Here is a 14,960-nt window from a genome sequence, read left to right on the forward strand (position 1 = left end):
GCTACAGCAGAAGAGGTTTCTGATCTGCTTCAGTCCTCCCACCCCACCACCTGTTCCCTTGATCCTATTCCCTCACGTCTTATCCTTCTCTTGCTTTGCCTCTCACTAAACTTCCAAATCTCTCTCTCTCTATCCTCTGGCATATTTCCATTACCCTTCAAACATGCAACTGGAACCCCAATTCTAAAAAAGCCCAACCTTGACCCTAACTCCCGGTCCAACTACCGCCCTATCTCGCTACTGCCTTTTGTGTCCAAGATAGTTGAAAGACTTGTGTATGTGAGATTGACAGACTTCCTCGAGTCTCTGCTCGACCCACTTCAGTCTGGTTTCTGCGCTCAGCACTCTGTGGAAACGGCTCTGACCAAAGTATCAAACGATCTACTCGCTGCAAAATCTCAGCTCCACCAGGCAGTCTCGCTGCCTAGGTGCTCTCTTTGACTACGCCCTCTCCTTCACCACTCATGTCCAGTCAATCGTCAAATCCTGCCGTTTCCATCTTAAAAACATTGCGCGCCTCTGCCCCTTCTTAATACCACATGAGTCTAAGGTGCTGGTCCATGCCACTGTCCTCTCTCGCCCTGACTACTGTAATCCGCTTCTCAGTGGTCTTACGTGCTCCCAACTCGCCCTATTGCAGTCTATAATGAATGTGGCGGCGAGGCTCATCTTCCTGTCCGCCCGCACCTCCCAAGCCTCACCCTTCTGTCAGTCCCTGCATTGGCTTCCCACAAGATATAGGGCTCAATATAAAATTCTGGTTCTTGCTGTTCAATTCTCTACATAATGCTGCGCCCACCTATCTATCCTCCCTCATACACAAATATGTCCCGTCTAGGCTCCTATACTCTGCCGAAGACCTGCGTTTATCCTCTGTTCGTACTCCCACCTCTGATGCTCGCCTTCAAGACTTTTCTAGGGCTGCACTGTTACTGTGGAACCCCCTTCCCTTTTCTGTTAGATTATCACCCAGTCTCCACTCCTTCAAAAAATCATTAAAAATTCACTTTTTCACAAAAGCGTATCAATTAAACTGTTAATGGCTCCAAAGAACCCCACACTAAGTCGTCATTGAATACTATTCTACCAATCTACTTCCCTAATACTATCCTTACCTTTTGTATCACTTTACCCCACTCCCTCTAGTATGTAAGCTCATTGAGCTGGGCCTACAACCCCTCTGTTTCTGTGCGTCCATTTGTCTGGTTACAATTACATGTCTGTTCGTCCACCCACGGTAAAACGCTGTGGAATTTGTTGGCGCTATATAAATATAATAATAATACAAATTGTAAAGAAGAAGAATTGCATTCATTCGTTTGCAGTTGCATTATTTATCCTGTTTTATAAGAAAATTTACTTTAGCGCTGGGAAAATGCAGTTTTATTTATTATTTTCTGGTGACATCTAGTGGACATAGTTGTGAACTGCATGCAACCACATGTGTCAAAACTACATCACGTATACATTTTAGCTTACCGAGGGAGTGTGCAGATCAGCTATTGTGTTGTGTCTGAATATTCTATCTGCTTTTAATGATTCAGTTCACTCCTAGAACAGTATTTTTATACAAATTGTGAAAAAGGTTTTGTTTTGTTATTAGTTTGCATGCAGTTGCCCAAGTTATCCACTAGATTATCCACTATTGTATAAGCAATTAAATATTTTGCCAGCACAACAATGACATCTGTAATTTTCTGGTGATATTTGTAGATGAAGTTGGTATTTATATGTAAATGTTATTGCAAGCGCTCACTGTAATTGTATAGAGAAAGGAATGCGTTAGATCATTTAAAAAATGTTGGATTGTGTCCTTTCTATCACAGGGATAAGAAGAAGAGTCTAGATCGGCGGTTCCCAAACTGTGTGCCGGGCACACAGGGGAGACGCAAGATATTTTCCCGGTGCTATAATCATATGATCATAGCACCAGGAACTGTGCCTCTCTCTCCCCTGCCGGCTCTGCTGGCGATCTCCGGCCCGCTAGCACTGTAATGCTGGCAGCCAACAGGGAAGGGAGGGAGAGAGGACCCGGGGGAGCTCTATCCTGCAGCTCTGTTGGGTTCTCCTCTCCCGAGCTCAGAGCGTTGCCGCGGTTACCACAAGTTCATTGTCACCACTGGGACCACAAGGGCTTCCCCACGGACCACCATGGATTACAGGATATGTCCCCCCTCCCAGGCAAAGGTAAGGGAGATATCGTCTTTGTATTAAAGTATATATTTATTAATTTTCCCTCCTACTCCCACAGACCACACACCACACAATAACTCCCCCCATACACACACACACACTACCCCACATACACACAATTACCCCCCATACACACACACTACCCCCCATACACACAATTACGCCCCCTACACACACTGCCACCCACATACACACATATACCCCATACACACACACTGCCCCATACATAAAATTACCCCCATACACACACACTGCCCCCCCATACACACACACTGCAACCCCCACACACACACTGTACCCCTCACACAACCTACCCTCATACACATACTGGACCCCTCATGCACAAACTGCCCCACATAAACACACACTGCACCCCTCACACACACACACACACACACACTACATTCTTCACAAACACACTGAACCCCTGGACACACACTACACCCCTCACACACACACTGCACCACTCACACACACACACACTGCACCCCTGTACACACACACGCACACTGCACCCCTCACACACACACGCACATTGCTACCCTCACACACGCACACTGCAACCCTCACACACTCCATCACTCACACACACATTGCTCCCCCCCACCCCCCACACATACACACACACACACTACAGCTCCTATCCCGGCAGACCCCAGGTAAGTTGTCAAACTGTTCTTAAACTAGAAGTGCACTACGGCACTACTGGCACTATAACCACTACAACATAATGTAGTGGTTATTGTGCCTGAAAAGAGAAGAAAAAAAGCTGTAAGCGTATCATTAGTATCTAAAGGACAGATTAGAGGGGGTAACCCTTCACAAAAGTTAAATAAGAGAGAAAGAATATAATCTGTCCTAACAGACTGGGAACCTGAATAAATTAGACACTTAAAATCTAACGTTTAATGGATATAATTAAAAAGGTAAAGTAACCTTAAATCTCAGGAATACAGGGGATAGGGACAATATATACAGGGGGTACTGATATATACAAACAAGAAATAATATAAAGTAGTAAATGACTTTAATAGATCTATTTAAACAAAAAGATACTTAGTTATGAAGTACTAACTCCGAAAAAGTAACTATCTGAAAGTATCTAATGTGATAGCAGCTGTTATAGGAAAGGTAAAGATATCTTAAGTAGCAAAGATTTACCTAAATGTTAGATTTTAAGGGGCAAAGGTTTAAAAATAATATCAGGAAGTATTACTTTACTGAGAGGGTAGTGGATGCATGGAATAGCCTTCCAGCTGAAGTGTTAGAGGTTAACACAGTAAAGGAGTTTAAGCATGCGTGGGATAGGCATAAGGCTATCCTAACATTAAGATAAGGCCAGGGACTAATTAAAGTATTTAGAAATTGGGCAGACTAGATGGGCCGAATGGTTCTTATCTGCCGTCACATTCTATGTTTCTATGTTTCTAGATGGTAGAAGGTTATAGTCAGCATGCTTAATCTAATTAAATGGAGTACAGATTTGCCTTTATGCCTCTGTTGTACGTTTATGACTGCCCATTTCTACACTTTATCCCCGTTTAATCGGTATTAGTGAATTAAAGCACATGTTACGGCTCTTAACAAGGATGCAATATGTAGGGATATGAATATTTATCAGATACTGCTCAGACTCCCCATTGGCTGAGAATTTACACATGTGGAGGTATGTTCAGAGATTGCTACAGGAAAATGTTAACCTCCATTTATTTGCCAGGCTGGAGCAGGGTTTGCGCAATGGTCCCAGGTCCCCTCATCCATTGTGTGGCTGTCAATGGCTTCACTATTATTTGATGGCGGTCCAGCTGACCCTTTCTCTATCAGAGCAGATCAGTTTAGTGATCCCCCAACCCCTCACCCACATTTAGCTGGTGAGAGTTTTTGAATCAGTCAGAAGTGGTCAGTGTACAAGGAGGAGGACCTAGCATTCTGTGCCTGAATGTCGATGTGATGGACAGGAATGGGGCAATATTGAAAGAATTCAGGACAACAGAAACACAGATCTGCTGGCCCTTATTTAATTGTTTGATATCCCATACCACCTACTGCACATAGTGATATTGAGCAGCCCCCCATTAGACAGGGGAAAGCCAGACCCCAGCTAAATATTAACTGCCATGGCTGACGTTACGAGGCTGCGGACTGTGCATTTAGTTAAGGGGCTGGACATCATGGGACACCTTGAGACCTCACTAATGCCAACTGGGTTCTTTTTTCCCAACATGTGTCCTCTCTGCCTGCATGTATTTAATGATATGCCAAGTGGCAGACCATGCTGGGGGTCCTTATGTTCCTACAACAGCATAACGATGATTAAACCCCTTAATTTCCACTTTCCACTAGCCATTGGCGGTTAGATTAGAAAGTCCTCGATGATGAGAATACTATAGCTTGCAGTGGCAAGTAACTTTTGAGTTACCCATGCTTATACCAGTCCTGTATTCCTACCTCATTCCTACCAACCTGCCTTGCCAAGCACACTAGTACTTACTGAGATACTACACACTCAACAAATCACAATACACCCCACCTGCTCACAGGACTCTGCCTGTAATCTGCCCAGACTCGCACACTACAAATCTGCTCAACCTACATATTACTCTGACTCGGCTGCAAAGCAAAACATCACTATCTGCCCCCTTCCCTACCACAAACATACACTCCGATCAACTACCAACCATCCATTTCAAGACTTATTCATTCAGACACAAACCTTAAAGTCATTACACCTACCCAGTCTCCGGCTCACCAGCCCAGCATTACACTCCTTGCCATCTGTTTAGCTCCTCGTCCCTATTTACCAGCCAAATATACTGCCTGGCACACCCCTACTGGCTCACATGTTTCCATACTTTTAGAATTGCCTCCAAATACTCCAATGTGTTTTCACAAATGTTTTAAGAAAACAAATTTAGTGAACACATCTCTAATAATTAACATAAAACCACAATCAGCAGCCACTTCCTCTGTTTCAGTTCAGCACGGTTTGCTTACACGAGAGCTAAATCACAGTCATTAAACAAAATTCTCTTGTTCTGTGCAAAAGATTTCATTAAACTTCAGCGTCGCCCCATAAATGCAAGAATTCGAGAATTCGTCATATTTCAACAAATGAATTACAGTGAGTATAGAAAACCCAGTGAAAACACAACTATCACACGGCGCTGCCATGGTGTGCTGGGGCCTAGCATATAAAATGAAGCTATTATAAAGAGGAAGTCAAATCCCATTCAGATAGTAACCTAGAGTTAGTCGTTAGCTGTGGTTTAGGTTTTACACATAAGTCTTTCTTTATTATTAATATTTTTTACAGTAAATGCTGACATCCAATCCAAATCTTAGTTATCCCATGATTCCCTGCATATGGCACTTGGAATAATAAGAAAGGTATCCCTGACGGACGCACAGCGCAGTGAGATGGAGGAATGACACCCGAAGGAGCAAAATAGATAGGTTTATATTTACTTAGCTTATCTGCACATCTCACCCCAGTGAATCCCATCATAGGAAAGTGTTTAGAGGGTGTACAAATAGAACTATAACCAACAAATATGTGCCAGTTCATTTCTAATCTCTGCTCTGACTGGGGGTAGCGGCCAGGGCACCACTTCAACCACCTCCCCATCTGCTCTAGCTGTCCAGGAAAATAAAACATTTACTGAAAGTTTGGGAAATGTAACATTCGCCATTTGCAATAATAAGCTTGCAGTGTAGGACCACTGAACACGCGCAGAGCACTTCAGCTTACTGAGGTGTTTATATGTCTGAGTCTGTCATATTTGTGATAGTTTATAGAAATGTCAATTTCAATACAAATCGCCACTTTAACATGTGTCCATGGAAAGGTGGTGGAACTGCACTCAGAACCTTCCTCTCAGGGATCCTTGGGTGCTGACCGGATCAGTCCCAGTACCAAAGGACCAAATGCAAAGTTAAATGTAGAAAGTAATCCAATTTTTATTGGACCCACGAACCAATATACAATGTTTCGGTCCCTTAGGGTCTTTGTCAAGCTTGGCAAAGACCCTAAGGGGTCTAAACGTTGTATTTTGGTTCGTGGGTCCAATAAAAATTGCCTTTTTTTTGGATACTTTGGAGTGCCTGGATTACTTTCTACATTTAACTTTAACGTGTGTTGGCAGAAACACCTCCATGGCTGTCAATCAGGAAGTAGGGAGGCTTTCTTCCACATTGGTTGGCTGCACAAAGAATGAGAGCTAATGGAAGAGGAAGGTGTGCACCCACCATCCCCTCTTATCAATGAGCTGTATACGAGCTCATTGAGAACCATAGACAAGCAGCAATTGTGCATTTGTGGCTTCTCAATGAATGCCTCTGATTGGTGCGTTCCCTGGCACAAAAGGCTGCAGAGAGCAGGTCTGAGGTTTTGGAAGCTGTGGTTAGATATAGGTGAATGACAAAATACTAACTCTATTCTGGGCTGCCAAATGTCAATTCTGTGCAAAATGTACATATGTCATCAGTGCGTACAGCTCACGTGTCTGCAAGGTGAAGCTTCCTCTTCCCTCTTTCCTACCGAGCAGCCCCTCCCAGGTCTCTGCATTCAATTGTTTTTTGTTTGTTTTTGTTTTAAACCTCCTACTTTGTCTACCCCTTTCCCCCCTCCCTCCTTCCTTCCCTCACTCCCTCATTCCCTCTCCAACCAAACAGTCCAATGGAATGCTTCTCGTAGGATCCTACGGCAATTGCACCAAATGTATTGTGGACTCGGCCAGGTTGAGACATCAAAGAAGCCATTGTGCAAGTGGAGAAACAGTATAAAGAGAGACGAGTCCATCATATAAGACATGCACCCAGTGGGGATACGGCATAAAATTGTGATTATAAAAGCCCATCTCTAAAACGGTGGAGAGGGCATATACAAGTGTATATCTGCATCATTCAGGTTACCAAACGAATGAATATGAGATTCTGAGTATAAATAAATCACAAAGCCCCCCTCCCACCCCCAAAAAAAGAGATAAATAAAATGATGACATCACATCTGGCAGAGGAGTGGGTAGTTCTCAGTAGGACAGACATTATAAAGATATAAGCAACCCAAGCAAGGGGTGTACATGCGATGTCTAGGGAAGGACTGAACCCTCTATGGTTACCTAAGAGAGGACCATCGAAGGGGTGTACATGCTATGTCTAGGGAAGGACTGAACCCTCTCTGGTTACCTACGAGAGGACCATCCAAGGGGTGTACATGCTATGTCTAGGGAAGGACTGAACCCTCTATGGTTACCTACGAGAGGACCATCCAAGGGGTGACAACACATCATATTATGGCCATAATGTACTTGGGCAAAGGGCGCTCCCAAGTAACAAGGTGGGTAAAGTGACAAGGAAATATGTGTGGATACAACCGAATTACAACCATAAAAAGTGAAACAAGAATAATAAAAGGTTCCAGCCTTCCAGGCATAAATATAAGTAACTATTTACCCACCAGGAGACAGTCCTAAAATACAGAGTTGGTTCTACTTCAGTTCCCACTTTAAATGGTGGTTAACCACCTGCGCCCTTTTCAGAGTCTTAGATTTACCCGCTTTACGCTGATCTTCTGGACACCGTTCTTACACTATCGATCTTAGTTTCAATAAAGTTAGGGCTCTTTTTTCCTTATTACAGTTCTCCCTACCCAAGCCCCCTAACACCCCCCCTCTCCCCTCTTTTACTCATGGGGGTTTTGTTTTTTTGTTATTTCATTGTGAAATAAGACTACTTACTACTTAAAACATAACATGGATTGGCTTAAAAAACAAAACAAAGGACTTGCCAAATCTATATTATTTTTAAATGTCCCACACAAATCTAAATACATAATTGAAAGGATTCCAATTAGTGTAAAATAATTAATGGAAAATGACCACATATTCTAATCCCCAAATATACCTCCTCCCCAAAATAGCACAATAACAATGTAAGATATTGATATATTTTTTTTTATTATTTCTACACATTCATAAACTATAGGGAAGTATGTATGGAATAAAACACACAAACAAACTAGCTTGTAGATGATTGGTTTATTAGAATACTGGACTAGCCACACATTTGTCCCCCCCATAATAATGTAAAACAGTATAAATTACTACGTATACAGCTCAGTGGGAGGATTGATACATGCCATTTGATAAACAGTGACATTTGAGGAATTGAAAACTGAACGTAGGAAGTATATGACAAAAGGTTTTTACAATGTTATTGCATTTTTTCTATTTTGCCCAAAACGTAACATCTGAATTTCATTTCATCACAATTCTTTAGTTAAAGATTCACACACAAAGATTCACTAATAGGTAACCAACAATTTTAAAATGTTAGGCCAACAGAATTAAAAAACAAAAAATCGCCATCACTGTGGCTATATTCCAAAATTAATTGTCATCATTCCACTGCTCAAAATAAAATACTATTTAATAGATAAAACCCAGTGAAAACAAGCATGTGTTTAATTATGCATTATTTCATTGGGGGTACATCTTAAAATTGATTGAAAAGCTGAAGATTTCTTGTCTGAAGCTTATGCAAGCCCTCCCCTTCTAACCCCGCCCAGACTTTGGCTGTCCAATCACAGACTTCCCAATGCAGCTCAATGAGAAATCTCTGCAAGGCAGGTGCTCTAAGCAATTACCTACCTCTTGAGTTTAGCTAACCAAACCAGGAAGTAACATGACCTGCTGTCTGATTGACAGCCAGGAAGGTGTAACAAGATTAATTTAAAAAAGTGTAAATTTGTATTAAAATCTGTGCTTTTTGTAAAATGAAATAAAGAGGACACACTCTTCACACATGAAGCACTTCAGCAAGCTAACATGTTTAAGGTGTCTTTAGTGGTCTTTAATCCCCTGTTATTATGTGACTAACTACAGCTATGTATTAGTGCAGCTACCAGCTGCTGCCGTTGTACTTAATGTAATTAAACTTTAGTATAATATAGTGTAAGAATCAATTGTTAAGTGGCTAAAATGTTTATATTATTTTCTAATTCACGGATTCATTAATGATATTCAACTTGCAATGTATTTCATGTTGGTAAACTCTTAAGTTTTTATATATTTAAACCCATAAAATTCTGTGCCCATTTCATCCTGCTGCCTGTTATCACAGAAGTAGAACATTATGGGTTTAAGGTTACTAAGAACTAAAAACTGAGAGGCATTTTGATGTAGTATTGTCCTGATGACATTTATCTTTGGTGTTACCTGGATTTATCGAGTGTTCCCTCTAGTGGTAGAATGCGTCAACTTCAACTCCCTGAAGTGATGGATTCTGGTAAAGAACTCATGCTAAAGGTGTTCTATAAATTGCAATGAGGGTGCCCTCTTGTGGTATAACACTGGAACAATAACTTCATCCTCTAGCTAAAAAAATGTTCTTACCACAATCTTCTCTTCATAATAATAATGTATTGTTTTCTGTAACGATCAAGTAATCTCTTCATGTGCTTGTGAATACAACCGTCATCATACTGGAACTCTGACAAAGATACCTATCCATCTATTCTTGGGGTATAATAACATACAGATCCATTTTTTTCTCACCTCAAATGATTCCTCGTCCAGAATACGTGTTCCGAATACAGTGATCCCGTTAGTGTTAACGATGGATTTCTTTCCACGTGGAAGCTTCTTTGTTATTCTCTTCTTACAGTCCAGTATTAAGGTGACTGATGTCTTCTCTACACTCAGAGCAATGCGATGCCATCTGAGGAACAAGTAAGTGGTGATGGAGAGAGTGGGTTTGGGAAGATGAAAAAGACAGGATTAGATATGATCATGGAGATAGTTTGGAGACACGGAAGAGATAAAATGTGAAGTGACAAGACAGACAATCTGTGCTTTACATTGCGATGTGAAAAACCATCACTGGTTAGTAAGTGACAGTGTTTTGGGGGAGATTGGGAAAACAGAATGACAGAAAACACATTGAAAAGGAAGAAAATGGTCAATGGTCAATGGTCAATGGTATTGGAAGATGGGGAAAACAGTATGACAAGAATGAGGTGGTCAGGTCAAAGAGAGAAGTTTAAAGAGACTGAGATACTGGATTAGAAATGAGTGATTACTGATGGTCAAAGATAGAAACAAGATTTAGCGAGTTGGAAACATACCTAAGAAATATGAAATGGCTTTGGAAATAGTTTTGCAGAGATGGAAAAGATTGGGGATGCTGGAGATGACCATGGAGAGAAATATTATATGAGGAGGAGAGGAAGACAGAATGAGAAGTGAGAGAAGATCAGGGGATGGGGAGATGGAGAAGACAAAGCCAGACATGGGAGATGATCAAAATGGGCAACACAAAACATGGACATACTCAGGGAGTTTTTTTGCCAGGAACTCAAAGCAAATTTGAAAATGGATTCAAAAAATTAAATTCTGTTTTTCTTCTGCTATTTTGCTCTTAAATTTGAACTTCACCTTGAATTAAGTTTGAATTCCCGGCAAGCATTCCTTTAGTGAATAACTGTGATAATGAGAAGTGAGAGATTTCATCACAGAGAGATGAGGTAAGTGGGGATTGGAAATACACTGGGAAGTGATAGATAACCATGAAAATATAGCTGATTTCAAGACGAGGGAGAACACAGAATGTGAAGTGAGAGGTGACATTGGTAAATGGGTTTGGAGGAATGGGTACAGACTGAAGAGTGATTGTAAATTAAAGAGATAAAAAGAGTAAAGACAAGATTAGAGCCAATACTAATGTTATAATTTGAAAAAAGAGGCATTGCAAATAATACAATAAAGCAAGTGAAGTATGGAATATATCAGACATCCATCACACGATTCCCAACTGGGAGATGAAGGTCTACCAGACACTGACTATAGAGATCAGATAGTATATACATTGCTAATCTAGAAGCGGGAGTAATTTCTTTTGAATCCAACTCTGTTTCCTTTGTTACATGAAAGAGATTTGGGCATCATACGTCTGAATTCTGAATTCTACTCTCCAGGATGATAGGATCACTTACTATGTATCCATCCCAACCACCCATTCAATGCTACACTACATTATATGAGCACAGTCGCTCTTCAACAGCAAATGAGCTTGAATTTGAAAATAAAATACTATTTATATAAATATAATTCTGGGTTAAACCCGTGAGTGGCAAGTATGACCAATGCATCGTTCATGCCCTCTAGTATTCGTTCATATGCTTGATATTACTCGAAATACTGACTTTCCATCTGCCAAGTTCACCCCGCTGAAAATAGGGTAATCTTCAGGGGCGGGCTTCTGATGTTGATCTTCATAAAGGAAGACAGGGGAACGTCCCAATTCCACTCCAAGCTGCTGGACTCCCTGGTCACTATATATTGACAGTAGGAATGCTTGTAATCCATTCTTAGCACGCACCAATGCCATGATAGAGAAGTCCTCCGGAAATTTATCTGCCATAAAAAAAATTAAAACAATGTTAAAATGTGAGAAAATCTATGTGCTTCTAATTTCCTTGTGGAAAAGGTGCAAATACCTCGGAAAAGCTGCCTGGTGGGGGCGCTGATCTGAGCTTGCTTGGATATCCTGTAAGCCACATCTGAACCAGTGCTAGAGCGACGATTAGGGCAAAAGCCAGAAGTCTTCTTTATCCCTTCAGGCTGTGTATGGAACTGGAGACCCTTTAATACATCCACATGGTCAACTGTTGAGAGAAAGAAAAAATATGAATGTTAGGAAAGAAGGAAAGAGATTGAATAGGGTGTAGGGGGAAGAAGATGGGGGTGGGGGGTATGTGGACCAAAAGGGACCATGAATGAATAAAAAGGAGAAGAGAAGAAGTATGAAAGAATAGAAGGGATAGAATTAAATCAGGGATCAGAAGTTGGCAGAGGTGCTGTGAATGGGACGTATGTGAATGACCTGGGACAGAACATTAGAGAAGGGGAATGTGTAGAGAGAAAGTAAATGAATGAATTGTTAGTATTAGGGAAGGGAGGGATATGTGAAGAGAGATAAAGTGAGAGAATGGAGTTGCCAGTGATTCAGATGGGAAAGCATAGATTGAAACAAGTGGGTGACTGAAGAGGATAAAGTAAGAAATTAAGGAGAATTTAGGAGCATTAGGGAAGTTTAGGCTGTACAAAGACATGACATGACATGAGTAAGGGGGAATAAATAGGTGTCATTAAACCAAGCAAAAAGGGATAAGTAGGAGAATGATAAGTGATATATGGGGGAGATAACATGAATGAATGGGAAGATGAATGTAAGAGGAGGGAATGAATCACAAGCATTTTGTAACCTTGATATGGTGACTTTACAGGGCTAACCCTTATTATTCAAAAGTAGATATTTGACAATAATTAAGGAAAAACAGAAATTTGAGCTAAAGTATGTACGATAAATGATCACATGGATCTCTGGGGTACATCAGAGCAGCAGTTACTGAATTGAGCAGGTTTAGGAAGAATGTCAGAATAACAGCAACCTTGCGTATAGCACAAAAATACCCGTGATCAAGAAGGGATTTCTATACTAGTGCATAGCATCATCTGAACTGACCAAACCTAACAATAATCCCTGAATAGAAGCCTTTCTACCTGGATTCATATTGATTCAGAATGACCTGAAATAACCTCAAATGTAAACTCGGTCATTCATTCCCTTACAATTCTCAAGCTGTCTTCTAAAATACGCAAATATATAAATAGGCATGGACAAAATGTTAAATAAAATGAAAAAATATATTTTTTTAAAAACCATAATAACCACTAATAATAAGGAATGCTATGGTTTATTATTATATAATTCATTGTTTGTTTATTGTTGTTCTCCTGGTGGCCAAATAATTCCTATTTATTTTTCCTGTCCGTGTCAACGGGGATCAACAAAGCGAAATACCCAAATCTGTTTTGGAAACTTAGCATTTTAGGGACAATCCAGATTCAGTTTTAAATATGTTAAAATCCCTCTGATTTTCCCAAATTGTGGATATCATTTTTACTAGATTCTGAATTGCACATTGCGAGCCACTTTAAGTACCTCAATACCCTTTTAGTTAATAGGGAAATTAAACAAAATGTGTGTCAAATTTGCAGATTATTCTCAATTTTTCTAAATTCATAGTTTAGTAGATTATGCCCAGAGCAGCGTGCGGAATCAGAAATACAGAGAGTCCGGGGCACACAGAACCCCTTGCAGAATATTTCACATAGCCATGGAGCTGCATGCAGAGCCCTATAGACACGGTAGAATAACACACAGCTTAACATAACATCTCAGAGCTTTGCCGAGCAGTGCAGGTGTCTGGACGCCACAGCTCTGAGAGAATGGAAACTGGCGGCAGTAAATATTTCACAGTTAAAATGCCAGTGAGGTCTGTTAGATTCATTGAGCTAGGCCTCAGATACAATCATTCCTCCCACTATCCCTCGCTTTATTAGTGTGCAGTCTGCATACAGTAACTTGGACAAAACCTCTACCCACCAGCACACTGAATATACCTGCCTTTATTCACTATATACATGGATATTGCTTCACATGTGAATGGGCAGATTCCCAAAGCATATGGGCAGATTCTCAAACATTCTGAGTCCCCTCATGATTCCTTTCTGACGAAGGCATGGTACTACATGACGAAAGCGCGTCGGGCTTGTCTTTTGTGTAATTTATTCTTCTTTTTGTCACTTTGGGTAGCACTTATCTTATTTAGTATGTCATAGTATGTTTTTGATTCTCCAACTTTAGTGTGGACTATTTTCTTTGGTATGTAGGCAAACCATTGTGGTGAGCTGGGGTAATGTAGGATTTATAAGGCCGACCAGGACTGTAGCTATTTGTACTACAGGGTTTCTAACGGCCCTTTTGACCTTTTAGTGGCTTCTGTACATTTTTGTAGGTGTGCTGAGGTATTTCTAGGTGGGCCCTGGATTGCAGTATTTTTTCCCTTGGTTTAAAGTGGATATGTACCCTATGGAAGGCACACAGTCTTTTAGCTGTGCTGAGGTATAGGCAGCAGACAGTTTGTTGGGGGTTTGATTTAGGTCCTATCCAGGGCCGGCGCAAGGATTTATGCCACCCTAGGCAAAGATCCATTTTGCCGCCCCCTCATGTCACTCTCTCACTGACAGACACACACTGGCAGACACACTCACTCACTGATAGATACACACAGAAACTCACTCACTGACAGACAGACACTCACTCACTGACAGACACACAGAGACTCACTGACAGACATACACACACACAAACACTCACTGACAGGCACACACACAGGCAGACACTCACTGACATACACTCACTCACTGACAGACAACACACACACAGGCAGACACACACAGACACTCACTGACAGGCAGACACTCATTGACAGACGCACAGAGACACTCACCGACATACATACACTCACTCACTGACAGACACACACAGGCAGACACACACACACACTGACAGTCAAACACTCACTAACAGACACACACGCAGACACTCACTGACATACATACACTCACTCACTGACAGACATAAACACACTCACTGACAGTCAAACACTCACACACTCACTAACACACAGACTCAGACATCCAGCTTCCTTACCTCCCTGGGGTCCAGTGTGGGGCAGCTGCTCGCTCCTCCAGCACGCTGTTTAGTATGCCGGGGCCAGAATGACATTATATTCCGGCTCCCGTCGTCACAGAGGGCGCGAGGGAGGAGTGGGAAGCTGCAAGAAGAGCCTTCCTTGCTGCTCACACTGACGCCTGCCTGACTACTCTCCTCTACCGGCATTCATTGGCAGAGCAGGCACCTGC

General features: G+C 41.5%; 1 protein-coding gene across 8 annotated transcripts in view; it reads right to left on the reverse strand.

The window, feature by feature from the left end:
• COL11A2 (collagen type XI alpha 2 chain) overlaps positions 1–14,960 on the reverse strand; it is a 123,917-nt gene that overhangs the window by 79,100 nt on the left and 29,857 nt on the right. For all 8 annotated transcript variants that reach the window (XM_063431544.1, XM_063431538.1, XM_063431537.1 and 5 more), the window contains exons 2-4: positions 11,687–11,854; positions 11,393–11,603; positions 9,747–9,909 (exon numbers count right to left, since the gene is read on the reverse strand). In XM_063431544.1, the coding sequence (XP_063287614.1) occupies positions 9,747–9,909; positions 11,393–11,603; positions 11,687–11,854 (542 nt within the window). The remainder of the gene's footprint in view (positions 1–9,746; positions 9,910–11,392; positions 11,604–11,686; positions 11,855–14,960) is intronic.

The sequence above is a fragment of the Pelobates fuscus genome, chromosome 9 (assembly GCF_036172605.1).
Source record: "Pelobates fuscus isolate aPelFus1 chromosome 9, aPelFus1.pri, whole genome shotgun sequence".
In the NCBI taxonomy this organism is placed as follows: Eukaryota; Metazoa; Chordata; class Amphibia; order Anura; family Pelobatidae; genus Pelobates; species Pelobates fuscus.